The sequence below is a fragment of the Ranitomeya imitator genome, chromosome 7 (genome assembly GCF_032444005.1).
Source record: "Ranitomeya imitator isolate aRanImi1 chromosome 7, aRanImi1.pri, whole genome shotgun sequence".
Lineage (NCBI taxonomy): Eukaryota > Metazoa > Chordata > Amphibia > Anura > Dendrobatidae > Ranitomeya > Ranitomeya imitator.
In genome coordinates, this window is record NC_091288.1 from 32,680,252 (window position 1) to 32,696,619 (window position 16,368).

At 42.2% G+C, this 16,368-nt stretch overlaps 1 protein-coding gene across 6 annotated transcripts in view; it reads right to left on the bottom strand.

Moving 5' to 3' along the window:
* The window catches only part of RBMS1 (RNA binding motif single stranded interacting protein 1), a 175,602-nt gene that overhangs the window by 99,725 nt on the left and 59,509 nt on the right, over nt 1–16,368 (bottom strand). For all 6 annotated transcript variants that reach the window (XM_069733028.1, XM_069733033.1, XM_069733032.1 and 3 more), the window contains one exon: nt 12,401–12,576. In XM_069733028.1, the coding sequence (XP_069589129.1) occupies nt 12,401–12,576 (176 nt within the window). The remainder of the gene's footprint in view (nt 1–12,400; nt 12,577–16,368) is intronic.

Sequence of the window (16,368 nt, forward strand, 5' to 3'; positions counted from 1 at the left end):
TCCCATGGGAAAACTAACAATTCACCTAAGGACTATGGGGTATTGCATGTACGGATCTATGGTGAACTGTACATTCACAGCAGAAGGCTTTCTGCCATGGAAATATTAGTTAAGATTTTAATTTGGCGTGGGAAGATGCATTAAAGCCCACCATACACTGTACATGAGGCCCCCTCCAAACCCCTGTATAACACAGGTACCGGTGTCAGTGTTTGGGATCAGTTTGCCATCCGTTTTTTTTTTTTCCAGTATGGTTTAAGAAAAATCAAATTCCAAAGCTTCTTGTATACTTTGTATGTTAAACATGTACAGCACATGGATGACACATGGACGCCACCCGTGTGCTATGTATTTTACGGATCCATAGACTTGTATTGGCCCATGCTGGTAAAAGCAAGGACATGTGTGCAGCACTATAAAGGAGTACGTGTGGGATCAGTGTAAAAAAAACAAAAACGGATGCCACACGTACATGAGAAAAGGACCTTAGATGGAGATTGGCCACACAATGGTTCAGCCAGCAGCAATGTCGGACAGCTGTTCAAGTCATGGGCGCTCAATCCGACCAAGCGTTCTTACGAGACGCCAGACATGTCTGGACGCCGCTCACCTCTGGGAGAATAAAGCTAACGGCAGCCTGAAATGAGACACCCCAGATCCTCAATGCCAGCGACCATCATCCAGGAACCATGATTGGAATACGAGAACCATCTTCTGGGACTTTGAGTAGATTCGCGAGAACCATCTTCTGGGACTTTGAGTAGATTCGCGAGAACCATCTTCTGGGACTTTGAGTAGATTCGGTAGCACCTTCATTAGAAGTCATGGGGCCATTAGCACCTATACTACTAATTATAAGGGGCAGGAAAAGGGCCTTTGTAGTAATAGATTCAGTTTTCATACATTTGATTGATGAGAACTAAAACATTAACTTTTTTTCTCAATCGCCTAAATGGGTTGTCCATGTAAAATGTTAACATTTTCCAATGGCTCAATATAAAATTGAAAGTATGAGACGCAAATATCTTTCAAAATAATAGAGCAGCTTCTCCAGCGCATCCGCAGGTTATACCTAGACGAGACTCAAAGTCTCCCGGCGCTGCAGATTCTTCCTGCACTGAGCGGTCACATGGCACCGCTCATTACAGAAATGAATATGCGGCTCCACCTCCCATAGAGGTGGAGCCGCATATTCATTACTGTATATGAGCGGTGACGCTGCCCGCTCAATACAGGAGGAAGATGCAGCGCCGGGGAAGAAGCAGGGACGCAGCGCCAGGACCAGGTAAGTATACGGGGAGGGGGAGCGCTGCGCTGCACGATAGTCACCTGCTCCTCGGTCCGGGTGTCGCTCTGTCTTCAGCAGTGACGCTCAGGTGAGAGGGTGCGGTGACGTAGTCAGTGCGCGCCCTCTGCTGAGCGTCAGTGCTGGAGACGGAGCCGCACGAGGAGCAGGTGAAAGTGCCGGGGTCCTGAGCGAAGAGAGGAGAGTATGTGATTTTTTTTTTTTTATGGCAGCAAAAGCAAATGGGGCAAGTGGCTGTGCGGAGCATCTTATGGGGCCGTAACACTTGTGCAGCACTATATGGGGCAAGTAGCTGTGCGGAGCATCTTATGGGGCCGTAACACTTGTGCAGCACTATATGGGGCAAGTGGCTGTGCGGAGCATCTTATGGGGCCGTAACACTTGTGCAGCACTATATGGGGCAAGTGGCTGTGCGGAGCATCTTATGGGGCCGTAACACTTGTGCAGCACTATATGGGGCAAGTGGCTGTGCGGAGCATCTTATGGGGCCGTAACACTTGTGCAGCACTATATGGGGCAAGTGGCTGTGCGGAGCATCTTATGGGGCCATAACACTTGTGCAGCACTATAAGGGGCAGTGACTGTACGGAGCATCTTATGGGGCCATAACACTTGTGCAGCACTATAAGGGGCAAGTGACTGTGCGGAGCATCTTATGGGGCCATAACACTTGTGCAGCACTATAAGGGGCAAGTGACTGTATGGAGCATCTTATGGGGCCATAACACTTGTGCAGCACTATAATGGGGCAAGTGACTGTATGGAGCATCTTATGGGGCCATAACACTTGTGCAGCACTATAAGGGGCAAGTGACTGTGCGGAGCATCTTATGGGGCCATAACACTTGTGCAGCACTATAAGGGGCAAGTGACTGTATGGAGCATCTTATGGGGCCATAACACTTGTGCAGCACTATAAGGGGCAAGTGACTGTATGGAGCATCTTATGGGGCCATAACACTTGTGCAGCACTATAAGGGGCAAGTGACTGTGCGGAGCATCTTATGGGGCCATAACACTTGTGCAGCACTATAAGGGGCAAGTGACTGTATGGAGCATCTTATGGGGCCATAACACTTGTGCAGCATTATAAGGGGCAAGTGACTGTATGGAGCATCTTATGGGGCCATAACGCTTGTGCAGCACTATATAGGGCAAATATCTCTATGGAGCATCTTATGGGGCCCTTATTACCCTTTATGCAGCATTATATGGGGCATATTTTAATATGAAAGGTAAAAAGTAAACAACAAGAAAGTATTACTTTTAACACTAGGACTACTGGACTCGTGAACCCTGACTAGAACTAATGCAAGTAAGTAGTCAAAATGACTATACCAGTAGTCCTTGTGTTAATAGATATTAATGATGGGCATATGCACAGTTTTTTACCACCTGTTTTTTCTTTATTGAACACTATGGCAAATTGCATTAAAAAAAAATTAAACAAAACAAAAAAAATAAATAAATTTCCTTTTATTGTCCATTTAGTGTATGGTGGATTTATTGTTTGCTTTAGTTAAGCTTTGAAATAGGCAGAATGAGGGTTTTCTGTCCCTTTAATCACAAGCCTTTATATTGTCGTAATTAAGAATGAAAAAGGATTTTTGTTTCAGCTGTGGAAGCGCATAAAGAAAAAAAAAAATTAATTCACAAGGATGTATAACGTCGTATTTGTCTGTCTAGACAAACTGCAAGGTCACCCGCAGTAGACTGTCTATTAGGTCATTTCTCACAATTTCCAGTTGCTTCAGAAAAATGAGGTTAAATTCTGCAATATGTTGGAAATTTGGTCAAATTCTATGGGAAAACTTATGGTTATTTTATGCTCAGTGGTTTTGTACTGGTGTCCTAGGTTCAAATCGACCATGGGAAACATCAATACGAGTGGGGATTCTGCTCGGTGATGCCAAATAGAGAATATAAAAGGAGAGGTCAATCAGCGGCTGCACTCTCACTCTTGCTGGTCGTCACTAGTGATGAGCGTGCGTGCGCGGATAAGGTGTTACCTGAGCATGCTCGTGTGCTAACCAAGTGTCTTCGGCATGCTCGAATAATATGTTCGAGTCCTCACGGCTGCTTGTCTTGCGGCTCTTGAATAGCCACGATACATGCAGCCGCAGGGACTTGAACACATTTTTTCTCAAGAACACCGAAGATACTTTGTTAGCACCCGAGCATGGTCAGATAACACCTTATCCGCGCACGCTCGCTCATCACTACTCGTCACACATCTATTCAAGGGAAGCGAGAACACAACTGCCCAACTGCAGGGTTCTCATGCCAATGTCACACAAAACCCCGGCGCCAACATCACTGGATTGCCGCCAGAGGCGAGGATAGGGTAAATATAAAATTTTACAAGAGAGAATACCGGTACTTTATTTAAAATGGGCTGGTCCTGGAAGTGGACTTATTAGACCTTCTAGAACTAGAAAAAATGACAACCGGAAACTGGCTGCTAATCGGACGAATGCATCAATGATGACATGACTGCACACATGCAGGAAGGAAGTTTATTGGCAAAGGATTTATGAAAAGAGAAGTGAAATTGTAAGACCGTATCGGGGAGGGAACCTTCAGTTTCAGTTCTTTGAAAGTTACACATTTTTCCCACACAGCCGTGATACACAGGCGACATTATACTAGATCGATGAAATCAGTAACCAGCAGATAAAACGGCTGACGCCTAAAAGGAAATAATCTGAAGTAAGCAACCGAACAACGGATATTGTAAGCTTAATGTCTACAATAGTGGGACTGTGATGGTCCCTATATCTGCGAAATGCAAAAACTACTTATTAAAAGTCAGGTTTATGGGTCAAAATGTAATAAATATTTTCATTCTTTTCTCATCACAATCTGCATTCAAAATTTTAAAAAGCCCAACTGTCCAGTGTAAAAAAATCAAGATTATATTAACTCAATCTTCCTATTTCGGAAACATACATGGCCACATTGACAGAACTGACCCTATTTTAAAGAAGAACTGCACCTCCCATCAAAGTTTTTATCCTCTTAATATATTACAATTATCATATTATATAGCACTGTGCATTTACAATTGCTCATTTTGCCTTTTACCCAGTTAATTGTTCTCTTTTTCATTAGATCTGTGAAATCCCGTGATTAAAAACTGAGTGAATCTTTCTAATCTCTTTGTGTAAAGACAGGAAGTTTCTTTTCCCTGCATGAGTCACTGCAAAAGTGCCTAGCAGGTGGAGGAGGGGAGCAGCTGGGTCAGGAGATGAAGAAGGGGATGATAATGCAGGGAAAAGTGACTTCCTGATTCAACATAGAGCAGAGAAAAAGAGAAACATTATATGGGTAGAAGGGAAAATGAGCAATTGTAAGTGCACAGTGCTGTATAATATGATGACTGCAATATACAAGAGGATAAACACTTTGGTGGGAGGAGGAGAAGGAGGAGGAGGAGGAGTGTTTTTTTAAACTGAAGTATCTAATGAGAGGGTGCAAAGGTCAATGTGAATGGAGGGTGAGCAGGGAGGCATCACTTATTGTGATTTGTGGATTATCAGCTGTGTATAGAGGAGTTCGCAATAGAGCCAGAATTACAATGACAGGCAATGATGAAAACTATTCCTGATAAGTTAGGAAGTATTAATCTTGCAATGTTTACTCTAGCCTCTATGTTCGAGGAAAAAAATAAACATACAAAACAAACAACACCTAAATGTAAAAACCGTTTTCCAGCAATAGGTAATTTTCTGAAGTCAGCTTCCCTTTAAAGACTTAAAGGGTTGTCCACTACTTTAACATTGATGGCTTTGACTTTTCCTGACTGATGGATAAAGGTACTGTCACATTTAGCAACGCTGCAGCGATCTAGACAACGATCCCGATCGCTGCAGCGTCGCTGTGTGGTCGCTGGAGAGCTGTCACACAGACAGCTCTCCAGCGACCAACTATGCGAAGTCCCCTGGTAACCAGGGTAAACATTGGGTTACTAAGTGCAGGGCCACGCTTAGTAACCCGATGTTTACCCTGGTTACCAGCGTAAACGTAAAAAACAAACAAACACTACATACTTACATTCCGGTGTCTGTCCCCCGGCGCTGTGCTTCTCTGCACTGACTGAGCGCCAGCCGGAAAGCACAGCGGTGACGTCACCGCTGTGCTCTGCTTTCCGGCCGGCGCTTACACAGTGCAGAGAAGCACAGCGCCGGGGGACAGACACCGGAATGTAAGTATGTAGTGTTTGGTTTTTTTTACGTTTACGCTGGTAACCAGGGTAAACATCGGGTTACTAAGCGCGGCCCTGCGCTTAGTAACCCGATGTTTACCCTGGTTACCAGTGAATACATCGCTGAATTGGCGTCACACGCCGATTCAGCGATGTCTGCGGGAGTCCAGCGACAAAATAAAGTTCTGGACTTTCTGCTCCGACCAACGATGGCACAGCAGGATCCAAATCGCTGCTGCGTGTCAAACTCAACGATATCGCTAGCCAGGACGCTTCAACGTCACGGATCGCTAACGATATCATTCAGTGTGACGGTACCTTAATTCATCTATGTCTGATTTGTGGGTGGGCGACACCAGGCACTACCGCCGAGCAGCTGATCTTGGTGTAGGCCTGAACTGACCAGTTACGGAGAAGTCTGTCAACGGAGTAGTGGCCATGACCGGGTACTGTACACCTGCCCTCTATTCAACTGCAGATGCAGATGTGCAGTAGCCGGCTGTGGCCACTATCAGATGGAGCAGCTCTATAACTGAGCAGTCCCAGCCGCTGCAGACACCTGATCAGCGGGCATGTTGGGTGTTGCACCCTCACCGATCAGACATTGTTGAACTATCTTAACCCCTTTCTGCCATTAGACGTACTATTGCGTCCATGTGGGGTGGGCTTTACTTCCCAAGGACGCAATAGTACGTCATATGCGATCGGCAGCGCTCACGGGGGAGCGCCGCCGATCGCGGCCGGGTGTCAGCTGCCTATCGCAGCTGACATCCGGCACTATGTGCCAGGAGCGGTCAAAGACCGCCCCCGGCACATTAACCCCCGGCACACCGCGATCAAAGATGATCGCGATGTGCCGGCGGTGCAGGGAAGCACCGCGCAGGGAGGGGGCTCCCTGCGGGCTTCCCTGAGCCCCCCGCAGCAACGCGATGTGATCGCGTTGCTGCGAGGGTCTCACCTCCCTCCCTCCCTGCTCCAGGCCCGGATCCAAGATGGCCGCGGATCCGGGTCCTGCAGGGAGGGAGGTGGCTTCACAGAGCCTGCTCAGAGCAGGCACTGTGAAGCAGCCTGCACTCCTATCAGATCGGTGATCTGACAGAGTGCTGTGCAAACTGTCAGATCACCGATCTGTGATGTCCCCCCCTGGGACAAAGTAAAAAAGTAAAAAAACATTTTTTCAAATGTGTAAAAAAAAATTTAAAAAAATATTCCAAAATAATGAAAAAAAAAATAATAATTTTATTCCCATAAATACATTTCTTTATCTAAATAAAAAAAACAAAACAATAAAAGTACACATATTTAGTATCGCCGCGTCCGTAACGGCCCGACCTATAAAACTGGCCCACTAGTTAACCCCTTCAGTAAACACCGTAAAAAAAAAAAAAAAAAACGAGGCAAAAAACAACGCTTTATTATCATGCCGCCGAACAAAAAGTGGAATAACACGCGATCAAAAAGATGGATATAAATAACCATGGTACCGCTGAAAGCGTCATCTTGTCCCGCAAAAAACGAGCCGCCATACAGCAACATCAGCAAAAAAATAAAAAAGTTATAGTCCTCAGAATAAAGCGATGCAAAAATAATTATTTTTTCCGTAAAATAGTTTTTATCGTATAAAAGCGCCAAAACATAAAAAAATGATATAAATGAGGTGTCGCTGTAATCGTACTGACCCGAAGAATAAAACTGCTTTATCAATTTTACCAAACGCGGAACGGTATAAACGCCTCCCCCAAAAGAAATTCATGAATAGCTGTTTTTTTGGTCATTCTTCCTCACAAAAATCGGAATAAAAAGCGATCAAAATATGTCACGTGCCTGAAAATGTTACCAATAAAATCGTCAACTCGTCCGGCAAAAAACAAGACCTCACATGACTCTGTGGACCAAAATATGGAAAAATTATAGCTCTCAAAATGTGGTAACGCAAAAAATATTTTTTGCAATAAAAAGCGTCTTTCAGTGTGTGACGGCTGCCAATCATAAAAATCCGCTAAAAAACCCGCTATAAAAGTAAATCAAACCCCCCTTCATCACCCCCTTAGTTAGGGAAAAATTAAAAAAATGTATTTATATCCATTTTCCCGTTAGGGCTAGGGTTAGGGCTAGGGTTAGGGTTGGGGTTAGGGCTAGGGTTAGGGCTAGGGTTAGGGCTACAGTTAGGGTTGGGGCTACAGTTAGGGTTGGGGCTAAAGTTAGGGTTAGGGTTTAGATTACATTTACAGTTGGGAATAGGGTTGGGATAAGGGGTGTGTCAGGGTTAGGGGTGTGGTTAGGGTTACCGTTGGAATTAGGGTTAGGGGTGTGTTTGGATTAGGGCTTCAGTTATAATTGGAGGGTTTCCACTGTTTAGGCACATCAGGGGCTCTCCAAACACGACATGGCGTCCGATCTCAATTCCAGCCAATTCTGCGTTGAAAAAGTAAAACAGTGCTCCTTCCCTTCCGAGCTCTCCCGTGTGCCCAAACAGGGGTTTGCCCCAACATATGGGGTATCAGCGTACTCAGGACAAATAGGACAACAACTTTTGGGGTCCAATTTCTCCTGTTACCCTTGGGAAAAAACAAACTAGGGGCTAAAAAATAAATTTTGTGGGAAAAAAAAAAGATTTTTTATTTTCACGGCTCTGCGTTATAAACTGTAGTGAAACACTTGGGGGTTCAAAGTTCTCCCAACACATCTAGATGAGTTCCCTGGGGGGTCTAGTTTCCAATATGGGGTCACTTGTGGGGGGTTTCTACTGTTTAGGTACATTAGGGGCTCTGCAAATGCAATGTGACGCCTGCAGACTATTCCATCTAAGTCTGCATTCCAAATGGCACTCCTTCCCTTCCGAGCCCTCCCATGCGCCCAAACGGTGGTTCCCTCCACATATGGGGTATCAGCGTACTCAGGACAAATTGGACAACAACTTTTGGGGTCGAATTTCTCCTCTTACCCTCGGGAAAATACAAAACTGGGGGCTAAAAAAATAATTTTTGTGGGAAAAAATTTTTGTTTTATTTTTACGGCTCTGCATTATAAACTTCTGTGAAGCCCTTGGTGGGTCAAAGCGCTCACCACACATCTAGATAAGTTCCTTAGGGGGTCTACTTTCCAAAATGGTGTCACTTGTGGGGGGTTTCAATGTTTAGGCACATCAGTGGCTCTCCAAACGCAACATGGCGTCCCATCTCAATTCCTGTCAATTTTGCATTGAAAAGTCAAACGGCGCTCCTTCCCTTCCGAGCTCTCCCATGCGCCCAAACAGTGGTTTACCCCCACATATGGGGTATCAGCGTACTCAGGACAAATTGTACAACAACTTTTGGGGTCCATTTTCTCCTGTTACCCTTGGTAAAATAAAACAAATTGGAGCTGAATTAAATTTTTTGTGAAAAAAAGTTAAATGTTCATTTTTATTTAAACATTCCAAAAATTCCTGTGAAGCACCAGAAGGGTTAATAAACTTCTTGAATATGGTTTTGAGCACCATGAGGGGTGCAGTTTTTAGAATGGTGTCACACTTGGGTATTTTCTATCATATAGACCCCTCAAAATGACTTCAAATGAGATGTGGTCCCTGAAAAAATATGGTGTTGTAAAAATGAGAAATTGCTGGTCAACTTTTAACCCTTATAACTCCCTAACAAAAAAAAATTTTGGTTCCAAAATTGTGCTGATGTAAAGTAAACATGTGGGAAATGTTACTTATTAAGTATTTTGTGGGACATATATCTGTGATTTAATTGCATAAAAATTCAAAGTTGGAAAATTGCGAAATTTTCATAATTTTCGCCAAATTTCCGTTTTTTTCACAAATAAACGCAAGTACTATCAAAGAATTTTTACCATTGTCATGAAGTACAATATGTCACGAGAAAACAATGTCAGAATCACTGGAATCCGTTGAAGCGTTCCAGAGTTATAACCTCATAAAGGGACAGTGGTCAGAATTGTAAAAATTGGCCCGGTCATTAACGTGCAAACCACCCTTGGGGGTAAAGGGGTTAAGGATAGAGCATCAATGTTAAAGTAGTGGACAACCTCAACTTTAAGAAGTTATACAACTAGGCATCCTTTTGTCACTTTCAATTTTGGCTGTGTACAAACCTTGGATTAGATCGGACCACAGTGCCAAGGAGAGGTGTTTTTTTTTTTTAATTTTAATAAAAAGTTTGTTTCAGCCAGGTAATTAAAACAAAAAACTTGTGTGTATACCTAGAGAGACATGTACATATATTATATGCCATTATATTTATTATTACACACGTTTATTTCATTTTTTTTTTTTTTTTAGGAAAGTGAAGGGTACACCACCAAACCACAACAAAAAGCGGTCCTCCTTAAATTACAGGTCGGGCCTCACTTGACTTCACCACGTGTTTCTAAATCCTGCCACCAATACATTTGTAAAAAAAATATTTTTTTTTTCACTTGCCAAAAAAAGTTTATACCGTAGATCCCAGAATATATACATATAACAGAAAGCATCTTCAATTGCTACTTAAAGTTGCCAAAATATCTTTACATTTGCAGCAAACAACTTTGAAAGCTATTTATACAGCACAAACATATATTTTTCTGCATTTTTTATTTAGAAAGGTAAAAAAAAAAAATCACGTGTATAAAGTTCCTGTCTTAAAGACAAAATGTAAACTGCCTTCACGAAGCCAAATGAACAAAACACATTAGTGCAACATCAGGTAAGCCAAATTTTCCAATTAGTCCACAATTCCTATTTTTAGTCAGAAAGCATTAAAGCCTAGTGGTCAGCAAAAGAGGTTTAAGGATTTCATAAATTATACTTTGGTTGAAGAGGTTCATCAACATGAGGGAACAAGAACATCCTTCCATGACCATGCTACATTTTCCCCCACTTCAAAAAATTAGCCATTTACGGTAATCATCAGATTGAATATCTAAAAGTAAAAGCAAAAAAAAAAAAAAAAAACCTTTACATTTTTCGAAAAGTCTACAATCCAAAGTCCCAGTTATCCAGCTGGATTGGAAACAAACATCTAAAGAAGAGAATCTTGGAAACGCCTTTGCCAGCCCCAGAAATGTTGTTTTCTCTCTTTGGTTTTACATTTACGTAGTAAAATATTTTTAGGTCCACGACATCATCAGACGGGGAATAAAAACACAATCATCCAGAAAAACATGCACTTTATAAGGCCGGACGAGGGTTGACAGCCCAGGTAAACATGTGGGAACCAACCTCTGACTCATTATCGTCATAGAAAGTCTTTACGTAACTAGTAAAGTGAAGAGAGGAAAAAAAAAGGGAAAACAAAAATAAAAGTTTCACCAGTAAAACAAAATCTGGTGTAAGGATGAGGTTGGAAATACTTTGGATTAATGGCATTCGGCCACAGTGGTCAACATGACCATTAGCAGCAAAACTGTGATCATGATCAATGGGAATCAATGTTGTAATACTAGGTATTTGTTTCTTTCCAAAAATATTCTAATCACTATTTAGCTAACCGAACCCAAAACAAGCATCAAGTGATACCAGTGATCATTGTCCATGAAACCAGCACTATGGACGGCGACTCAACCTAAGCAGCCTTTGATAAAATATTAACAACAACAATTCAGTTATTTTTCAGCAAGAGTTGGGTTTGTTGCTTGAGCTATATTAAGGCATTACTCTTCCTGAAAGAATGCCTTAGAAGAAAAAATCCAAGCCTTAGAAAGTGCAACAGCAACCATACAATAGTTCAACATTTCCGAAGCCATGTTCACACCTGCATTTTGGCATCAAAGGATGTCTCCACTCTTTGCCTGATCTATCACATGGCACATACCACCAGTACGCGACAAACCCTATTGTCTTAGAAAGGAGTCCAATCACGGTGTCCATCATTTTGACCAAAAATAGTGATGAAAAGAAGAACACAAAAAGAAGAGTAGCCCAATAAATTTGTAACAATGCAAAAATTGTCATCAGATGCAGGCGATCTCAAATACAGCCTGGACAGACATCGGTCTATTATGATTTTGTGAACCCTGCATTGAGCAGGGGTTTGGACACAATGATCCCGGAGGTCCCTTCTGACTCTTAAGGTACCTTCGCACTCAACGATATCACTAGCGATCCGTGACGTTGCAGCGTCCTGGCTAGCGATATCGTTGAGTTTGACAGGCAGCAGCAATCAGGATCCTGCTGTGCCATCGTTGGTCGGAGCAGAAAGTCCAGAACTTTATTTCGTCGCTGGATCTCCTGCAGACATCGCTGAATCGGCGTGTGTGACGCCGATTCAGCGATGTCTTCACTGGTAACCAGGGTAAACATCGGGTTACTAAGCGCAGGGCCGCGCTTAGTAACCCGATGGTTACCAGCGTAAACGTAAAAAAAAAAAAAAAAAACACTACATACTTAACTTCCGCTGTCTGTCCTCCGGCGCTGTGCTTCTCTGCACTGTGAGCGCCGGCCAGCCAGAAAGCAGAGCACAGCGGTGACGTCACCACTGTGCTTTCCGGTTGGCGCTCACAGTCAGTGCAGAGAAGCACAGCGCCGGGGGACAGACACCGGAAGGTAAGTATGTAGTGTTTGTTTTTTTTTACGTTTACGCTGGTAACCAGGGTAAACATCGGGTTACTAAGCGCGGCCCTGCGCTTAGTAACCCGATGTTTACCCTGGTTACCAGGGGACTGGCATCGTTGGTCGCTGGAGAGCTGTCTGTGTGACAGCTCTCCAGCGACCACACAGCGACGCTGCAGCGATCGGGATCGTTGTCTGGATCGCTGCAGCGTCGCTAAATGTGACGGTACCTTTAGTCATTGGATTACAGAATCTTAGAATGTTATGGGCATCTTTACTGCTGCATCAAACTGACAACTCTACTAGGCAACAATTCCCCGTGATAGACTTCAGAGGATGATACCTGGATACTTACGGTTGGCAGAGCTTGACTAGGTCCTGGTCTGTGGTGTTTGGAAGAAGTCCTCTAATATACAGGTTTGTTTTGCTTAATTGATCCCAACCAGAACTGCTGCTGCTACTGCTGCTGTTGTTGTTGCTGGTCGTGCTTGGACTTGGAGGAGCCATGGGGTGAGCAGGCACAATGGATTGCTGAAAAAAATAAATTAATTAATTAATTAAACTTTATATAAAATCAAACCGCAAGACACATTTTATTTGATTCATTTTAGTTTCAATTGGAAAAAAAATGTGTTATCAATAATGACTGTAAATTTACACAAAACATTACTATTACACTTCCACTTTTCATACATTTTCTCCTATATGTTTTCGGTTGTCCTTGTTGGGTTATTCTTACTCATTCCAGCAACACAGGATTGTGAAAAGAAGACAAACGTTGAGCTACGCATTAGCGCTGCTGGTGCTTATAACGCATGGCAACATGACCCCATAACAAAGTCAAGTGCAATACTGTACAAATACCATAAGATAACCAAATACCAGAAATCAGCAAATAGATTCACAGGATCCTGGTCTAATGGAAACGTCCCATGGTCGCAGAAAGTCAACCGTCTCCAACTTTCCAGCATTTCCGGCTGCTCTTTTGATTAGCCAGCTCGGCGTGGTGCATGGTCATCATTGCATTGTGACGCTGGGTTAGCTTATTCAGAAGAGGAGTCGGTGATGAAGAAAGGTAAGAGGCGGTTCGCATGGCTCTTTTCCATACTGACCTGGCTAGTAGACTAGGATCCTGAAAATGTACTTGCTCATCTCTTCTAGTCAATACCCAAAAGGCCCCCCAATACACACTAGATGAAAGTTGTCAATATCCGCCGATTTTGGTGTGAATGGCCAATTATCTGATATGAATGGGGCTGGTCTCTTCCTCAACAAATGACTGGGGGATAGAAGAATTGGGCACTTGGAATCTTAACATCTGATTGTTTTGTTTTTAAGAAAAATGGAACTCAGCCAAGGAGGTATCCGGCGGCTTGCTACACTCTCCATTGCAGACGTAGAAACAACTTGCAATGCTGAGCATTTGTGTATGGGCAAGTCAAAAGAATATTTGGGCCACAGCTGTGTCAGGTCTTGAGGCCTCAATGTTCGGCTACAGTGTAAGTGGCATGAACAGTACCTTAACTTACATAATTACCATTTCTTTTGGCCATTTATGAATTGCTAACACGCCCAAGACTATTTGAATTCACCATCTATAGCTCTATACAGAGCGCAAGAAGTAGAGAACGTAAATGAGTCGCGCACCATTTTTAGTAGAGGAGAAAAAGAAAATGATATAAGATCAGCAATACAACATGACGTGAATAAAACACTGTTCAGCTATAACAGCAATGCCCTTCTCGTATTTTAAAGGTCTCCAAATACAGAATATCACACGTGGTGGTTGCTGGGATAAAAGGAGTGGATCCTATGAGCAAAATGTACGAGCTAGACGTAGAGGGTCCTTCAAAACAGCAGTGTCACAGATGCAAGGAGAGGAGTATGTATATCCAAAGAGGAAAAGAAAGGCCCGCCAAGTAAAATTAATTCAAAACCTAACTTTTGAAAGCTTTGTGTCATAGGTGCTATGTCATTTCTACGTGAACCCAAAGCAAAATCTCTGACAGGTATGTTACTGGAAATTGGTCATAAAATGTGACGATAAAATAGTCAAAAGTAAAAGTCTGGATATATTTTACAGGGTATGAATCCAATTTACCCAAGAGGTTACCTAAAGTACAAATATCGGTCACTGACCCCATAATATACCCTTCTGTCCTATACGAAGTCCTTGGACAAAAACATTATTTGGATGCTCTAAAGAAAAATTGCAGCTTTCTAAAAATTTTTAAATTCTAAAAAGACTACACATATGCCATAAAGAGTCATCATCAATCCAAGAGCAGGTAAAACGAACAACCCTATCTTACACAGACGGCTGAAATGTTGATAGTCTACTTGCCACAGGTAAATTAGCAGAGAAATTTGATCAATTAAAAATAAATTTTCAGATTCCCACCAAAAATGAGCACAGAACGTCACTATGTGAAGGATGTTCCATCTCATCTAAATAATAGCAACCAAATCTTAAAAGTTCCTGAAGCTTCTATAATGCTGGTTTAGAACAGATATTTCTTGCTTTTGACCCAACAACCCAGTAGTTCCATTCCAACATATACTTCGAATTGGAAAAAAAAAAAGTAATTATTCACAGACAAATTACTGTCAATCCACATAAAAATTTTTGGCAATGTTATCACAGAATTGTAAATTTTGAACAACTGTTTTTCTGAGGTTGAAGTTTATATTTTATTTCTTTGACCTAAATCTGTGTGTCTATATTCAGAAAGGTTTCTCGGTTTGGGTGTCATCTGATAAATTAAAAGGGTTGTCCATTATGTGGACAGCTTATTCTTAAAAGGAATAGTATCCCTCCATGTAAAATAAACAACATACTCACCTCCCGGACCAGGCTGTTTTAACTGCAGCCTTCACCCTTCTATCCAAAGGAAGTATGAAATCTGCAGCTGATGAGCAACCACTGATCGTCATACAAGTCAACATCACTAGAACAGCGTTGGTATGGGAGGAGAGTAGATGACCGTCAATTTTACATGGAGGACTTTAAGAAGGGGTTGTCCAAGATGTGTTATTGGCTTGTCTTTACTATACTAGGAAAAGACTGGACCGCTTACTTCTGATGAAGGACGTGGGATATAGAAATCACCGGGTTCAGTTTTCGGTGTTTTTCGCGAGACACCACTACATGAAATAGCCCAACCTCCCATCAATATATGCCACATCTTTGAGTCACATATTTCTCATGAGTTGGATTCTTCCAAAATACTAAAACAATCACAATTTCCAGTAAAACAGAACCTTTACTGCCGGTAGCAATCTAGACCAGCTGACAATCATGGTGATCCCAAAAAAATACACAGTTTTATCAGCGAGGATCTTGTTTTGATATTTACATTTTGCAATAAAGTCTAACCCCTTCACGCCGCAGCCCTTTTTCATTTTTGCGTTTCTGTTTTCCGCTCCCCTTCCTCCCAGAGCCATAACTTTTTTATTTTTCCGTTAATATGGCCACGTGAGGGCTTGTTTTTTTGAGGGAAGAGTTGTGGTGAAATTGCAAAAAGAACTGCAATTCCACAACTGTTTTTTGGATTTTTTTTTACCAAGTTCACTAAATGCTAAAACTGACCTGCGGTTAGGATTCTCCAGGTCATTACGAGTTCATAGACACCAAACATGTCTAGGATGTTTATTATTTAAATGATGGAAAAAAAAAATTGTGTCATTTTCCGAGACCCTTAGCGTCTCCATTTTTCATGACCTGGGGCTGGGTGAGGGCTTATTTTTTTGCGTGCCGAGCTCACGTTTTTAATTATACCATTTTGGTGTGGATACAATATTTTGATCGCCCGTAATCGCATTTTAATGCAACGTTGCGACCATAAAAACATAATTCTGGCATTTTGACTTTTTTTAGCTACTTCGTTTACCGATTGGATTAATTATTTTTATATATTGATTGGGCAATACTGAATGTGGCGATACCAAATATGTGCATTTATTTATTTATTTTTTAATGGTTTTATTTTGAATGGGGGCTGATTTTTCTTTTTTTTAAAGATTTTTTTAAAACTTTTTTTTCGGTGAATAATGGCGATCACAACACTGGAGATGGTAAAAACCGACCCGGTAGCCGACACCCCTGGAGATTTTCCGACGCTGGGAGCGCTATACCCTTATTTCTCAGCACCGTTAAAAAGCACCACTGAGGAATAAGTACCATTAACTGCCGCCATTAAAAGGCATATCGAGGGTCGTTAAGGGGTTAAAATCCCCTGGACAGAAAAAAAAATATGAACACATAACGAGATGAAAGGAGGAAAAAAAAAAATTGATAAAACCATAATCCTATATAAATTCAAT